The following is a 5,650-nucleotide window of genomic DNA, read 5'->3' as shown; positions in this document are numbered from 1 at the left end:
CCATATTTAAAAGGGCACCAACCAAAAACTACTGCGTAGAATTAATTGGAATTTTTCACACACAAGCCTTGCTATATGAGCTCTCAAAGCATATAAAAATTATACGGCTTAAATGTGAAGTTGGGTGCAAAAGAATACAATTAAATCCTCTATCGGGAAAAAACGAAATGACTTTCCGAACAACCCTATATATATCGAGTGCGGCGTTTATGATCTTATTGATAATTTTAACTTTTGAAACAAAAAAATATTATTAACTATTTTGTTTTATTTTGTGCCAGGAAGTCATGGTTTCTTTTATTGATTATAAACGCTACACCTTATGTTTATTACCTTTACATAACCCAACTAGTTATTATCAATTATATGTAGACAAGGGGTGGTTCAAGCATTATGTAACTTAAATCTTTAAAAATTTTTGAACGTTCCGTTTGTAAGGCACCTTAATTGCTTTCTAAACGTAATGTCAACCATGCGATCATTATCACCTAAAAATTTCGCTCAAAATTGCACTTTCCAACTTTATTTTCTAAAAAACATTACAAATAGTAAAATTTACCCATTGTGTGTAATTAGGATTCATTTTTGCGAATGATAAAGCAGTTGCAATTCGAATCACGTAATGATGTTTTCTGTTTTACAATAAGCCGTGTACCTCATTAGGAAACACAAATGATGATGAAGCAATTAAAAAATATAAAAAAGAAAAAATATGCAGTTCGTTATGAACAAAATACGTTTAACGGACAAACTGAAATATGTCCGTCGCGAATTGATTATCTGTGTTTTTTTATTACGGGGACCAATTAACAAGAAAATTTATGTACTTACAGTAAATAAAGTAGGTAGAAATAATATACTAAAAAGTGCAGTGACAACTTCAGAACATAGAAATTAGTAACTAATTATTAGTTTAATTCTTTGTCAGTTACTGGGTTAATTATACGATAGGCAATACAGTAAAAGTTCCTTATTCACGGTTTCCTTATTCGCGTTTTCATTATTCGCGGGTGAAAAAATTGCAACCCAATTCTTGCATTCGCGGCTAAAAATTTCATTATTCGCGGATGCAATCGGTAAGCAGAAAACGATTCGGTTTTATTTAATTAAGGAGATTGACCGCAATAGATCGCCCGTGCCTAGTGTGAATTTTCCCGAATACATGAGTTTCTATTCTAAACACTGTGATTTAACGCTGCTAGATAAATATGTGTTTTTTGTACAGTAACAGACAAAGGTTACGGTTTTGGTTTTCAATGATATTACCATTAAAAGCTTTTACAAATACTTAAAGTTGATGCTTCTTGTAGGACACGTATTTTCAATAGAAAAAAATTAAGAAATGGCCTTCTACAGACTTTAGAACAAAGCTTTATCTATCTTACTACAAAATTTAAAACCTCTGTTCCAAACATTAAACTCATGATATCTAGAACCGGTAAGCTGAATCCCCTTAAAGTATCGGCATCTTATGGGTACGTAGAGTTGATACGTGTCGAAGCGGCTTTTATAAAAAATCTAACCGAGTAGAAAAGGATTCGGTGTTATTTTTCAACGTATCAGCATCTTTTGAGTACTGTTGGCTCGTGCCGAAGCGACTTTTATAAAAGATGTAACCAAGTGGACTAATTTCAAAATTCAATACAAGAAAAAATCACTAAACTTTTTAAACCTTGTCTAAAGCTGATTATAACGATTAATTTTAATACATCAATACATTGATTTTATTTTGATACATATTGGTTTTATTTTGGAACGTTAGAACGTATCCCCTNTCCTTGGCTTTACGTGCCATTGCTGCACCACTAAGCTACGAGAGGTGACAACAGCAACAATATCGACGATTTATAACTAGCTAATTTTAGTAAATGTTTCATTGTTAATAAGTAATGATTATAGTATATTGGTTCGATGATTCCGTCGTCTATATATATAGTTAGGTTATTGTCTTGTTGCTGCTGTCAATTCTCATAGCTTATAGTTAGTGATATAGTAATGCTGCGTAAAGTCAGGAACCCGGGTTCGATTCCCGACGAGGGCCTCATTAATTTGAGGTTATCTGAAGTTGTAAAAATTAATTAACTTTAATGTATTAAGTAGAATCTTGACTTTTTCGTTTACATACATCTTTTCCATCTTTAACGTTTTTCGTTTATTAGCCAAATATTGCGTGTTGTTTCATTTTAGACAGTGGTCATCTCATTACAATTAGTCAATTAGTTTAAGGGCAAACAAACTAAAATATTGTCAGTATTTAAGATAAAAGCTATCAGACCTTTACAGCAGACACTTCTTTGAATTTGGAATTCAATTAGTTTTTAAAAATATTTTATCGTACACTTAAATGGCGCACCCTTCAAACAAGCACCTCCTTTTTAAAAGCTTTTACAACGAAACAAGTTGGAAAAGAATACCCTGACACGTCCTCTTGCTCTTTCAACCCCTTCGATATCGCCTGCGATGGAAACCTGATTACTCTTTTCAGTGGGGTTTGATCTGTTCGAATCTGGAAAATGCACGTGACACTGAGTTTCCTCCATTACCCTTTTGATGCTATGGCCTCCCTTCCCTATTATATGTGAGTGGTCTGTGTAGCTTACGTCCATCTTCATGATTACCCGATTGCTCTGGAAACATTATTAACGGTACAATACCTAACGACAGTCATTTTAAAACAGAAAAAAATGTTGTTTGTTATTATTGTGTTTGTTGTTGTATTGTTGAAGGCTCAGCTCAATTTACTGTTGTGCAGAGTTTCAGTCGGTTACAACGAACACAGATTAAGACAAACGCTTGACTTTAACGTTTACAGTACCTTTCCGTTACCGAATATATTTACTACAAGCATTTCATCTTCAAAAGGTCGTCAGTCTTAAGACTTCTTCACTCTTTCCTATTCTGAGCTAATCTTCGCAATTCCCTAAAACTAGAACATTCCACATCCTTAACTATTTGCGAACAGTAATCTAATCTAGGTCTACCTCTACTCCTTCTAACACCTGTTTCGGCCTCTAATATGTCTCTGACTAAATCTTCATGCCTGAGAAGATGTCCTAACAGCCTATCTCGCCTATTTCTTATTGACTTCCATAGAGTCCTCTGTTCACCTATTATTTATATTACCTCTTCATTTCTAACCTTCTCTATCCACGGTATCCTCATCATTCGCCTGTAACACCACATTTCGAACACTTCTAACCTTTTTTTTTCCGCCGCGTCCACTGTTCATGTTTCGCACCCGTACAAAGCCGAGCTCCAAACAAACACCTTTAACAATCTTTTCCGATTTTCTAAATTAACCGTTTGCGAGCATAGATGTGACTTCTTTCTATTGAACGCGACTCGACCTTGCGCTATCCTCTATTTTATATCCCTACCACTCCTTCCGTCCTGACTTATCTGACTTTCTAGGTACCTAAAATCAGTCACTTTTTCTAATTTTTCGTCTCCTAACTTTATATTCACTCTTTCCCTACTTTTTCTTCCCTTGCAAACCAGTATTTTTGTTTTACTTTTATTTATTTTCAAACATACTGTTTTGTCAGTAGTGCCGTTCATTTTATTTATAGCTATCTCTATCTCCTCCTTGCTAAATGCTAAAACTGCTCTATAATCTACAAACCTAAGCATATTAATCTTTTGCCCCTGTATATCTATCCCTACAGTTGTACTGTCTTTAATGATGTTGATCGCGCCTTCGATGTGTAGATTAAAAAGTAGCGATGAGTGTGCATCCCTGTCTGACTTCTTTCCTAAGATCTACTTCCCTACGTTGTAGACCCAGCTCTATAACTACCTGTTGCTCTTTTTACAAACTATGTATCACCCTTTTATCTCTGTAACTCATCCCTACATTTTAAGGAACAGTATTTTTTCTGGTTAAAAGGTACCTATGTCCGTTTCTGTACTCCTGTAGAAAATTTGCATTCGCAGTTATGTCAGTTAGGAACTCTTTGTTATAATATTTAAACACATTAAACACTCTTTAAACAGCGTCTACAGAAATATTATAACAAAGAGTTCCACACATTTAACATGCCTCAAACAAAGACAATTTTACATACCTATGCTAAATTAATCCGATCGCTTGATCTAGATATCGTTACTAACTATAGAGATATAATTCCAATGACTTCCAATGTACTTTCAGAAGAACATTAAGTAAAACCGAGAAAGGTAAGCGTATCCGTGGATCCAATTCAATGAATTAAGTATGCCATTAAACTTTATGGCTTATTTTTGTAATTTCAACAGTACTATACTTGGCAGGTGTTTTCAAAAATTTAGATAATGATTTTGTGCAAAATCTTTTAAAGAATTGTAAGACAAGAAATAAAACAATATGAAAATATTTAAGTCAAACATCTTACTCTTGTGTCCAGGACCGTCATAATTCTTTCTTTTGCAGTGTGAACATCGTTTGGTCTTCCTGCTATTCGGACATGGGGATCTAAAAGCAAAATTTTCATATTTATTGATCGTATCAAACAAATCAACATTTCTTTTCTGTATAATTATGGATCAGTTGGGTTCCAGACAAAAATCAATCAAAAAAATTTTCTAGACTACATACATTTTACAGGTAAAATATTTAGTCTGAATATTATACTACCATTTAGACATTATACCTACACTCTGTCTGATCAGTATTCCATCTGGAGGTAGTGTTGAGTGCAGCTCGTGAGAGAGCAATAACGTAAGGGGTGTAAAAGGTATGCACAAAATGTACCCCAAAACGAGCCGTCAATGATTGAGAACAGTTGTCAGTTTAGCAGCTGCTTTATCTTATCGCCCTTCATTATCACAAGCGTCAAGTGACGAAACCCTCATACCTACTCGTGACCTTCACAGCAGCTGGTACACAGGCAGGACTATTGCAAGTGTGACGGATCCCGTTGTTACTGTTTGATTAGCAAAGTTACAGTTTTTTCCACAAAATACAAAAAAAAGTTGAGTGTGAAAATATTAAACAAAAAAAATGTATTCGCACTCAGAATATGGCAATCAAATACGGACGGCGTAGAGAGAATTCACTAGCGACATCACGCGAAGACACGTCATTGCCGGAGCAGTTGGGGCTTTCAGTAAGGTTATAACCCTCATGTTTATGTATATCACTGAGTGGTGTGAAATGACTCATTCCACTTTTTTTCATGTACCTAATTCTCCCTTAATTTCTCTGGAGTACTGATCAGACACAGTGCACCTGTATGTTAATCGAAATGTTCGAAAACGGTCATCGACCGTATTTTTTGGCCAATTCTACAACTTTTACAAAAAGAGAAGAAAAGCTACTCGTATTTGGTGATTTTATGTGTAAGAATATGTTAAGTTAGAGATGGATCAGGTTGCACTAGATTTTTTTTTTAATTTCGTTCAAAGTTGGAACACATCGCATTGGTCATCCGCCAGTCGAGCATTCATAAGCCCATACAGAAGCTACAGTTTGAACATTAATCTTAACGACGAGACGTTCAATCATACAATTATGATCATCTTTCGAGTTTTACGAACAACTTATTCAGTATCCACTCAATTTAAACAAGATGATTGGCGCAGAATTAATTAATAAATATTAGTTTTTTTTATACCTATTGCAGGGATCGAATAAATTAGTTCAACGTCGAATTAAATAAAAAAATGGCAAAAA

The 5,650-nt window shown here is 34.5% G+C and overlaps 1 protein-coding gene across 1 annotated transcript in view; it reads right to left on the bottom strand.

Moving 5' to 3' along the window:
• LOC108733621 (protein bicaudal C homolog 1) overlaps nucleotides 1-5,650 on the bottom strand; it is a 58,057-nt gene that overhangs the window by 39,826 nt on the left and 12,581 nt on the right. The window contains exons 4-5 of the mRNA XM_025973440.1: nucleotides 4,371-4,450; nucleotides 2,415-2,627 (exon numbers count right to left, since the gene is read on the bottom strand). Of these exons, the coding sequence (XP_025829225.1) occupies nucleotides 2,415-2,627; nucleotides 4,371-4,450 (293 nt within the window). The remainder of the gene's footprint in view (nucleotides 1-2,414; nucleotides 2,628-4,370; nucleotides 4,451-5,650) is intronic.

This window comes from Agrilus planipennis, unplaced genomic scaffold (genome assembly GCF_000699045.2).
Source record: "Agrilus planipennis isolate EAB-ADULT unplaced genomic scaffold, Apla_2.0 scaffold67, whole genome shotgun sequence".
NCBI lineage: Eukaryota > Metazoa > Arthropoda > Insecta > Coleoptera > Buprestidae > Agrilus > Agrilus planipennis.
Note: the sequence above shows the minus strand (reverse complement) of the source record. Positions and strands in the feature narration are given on the sequence as shown.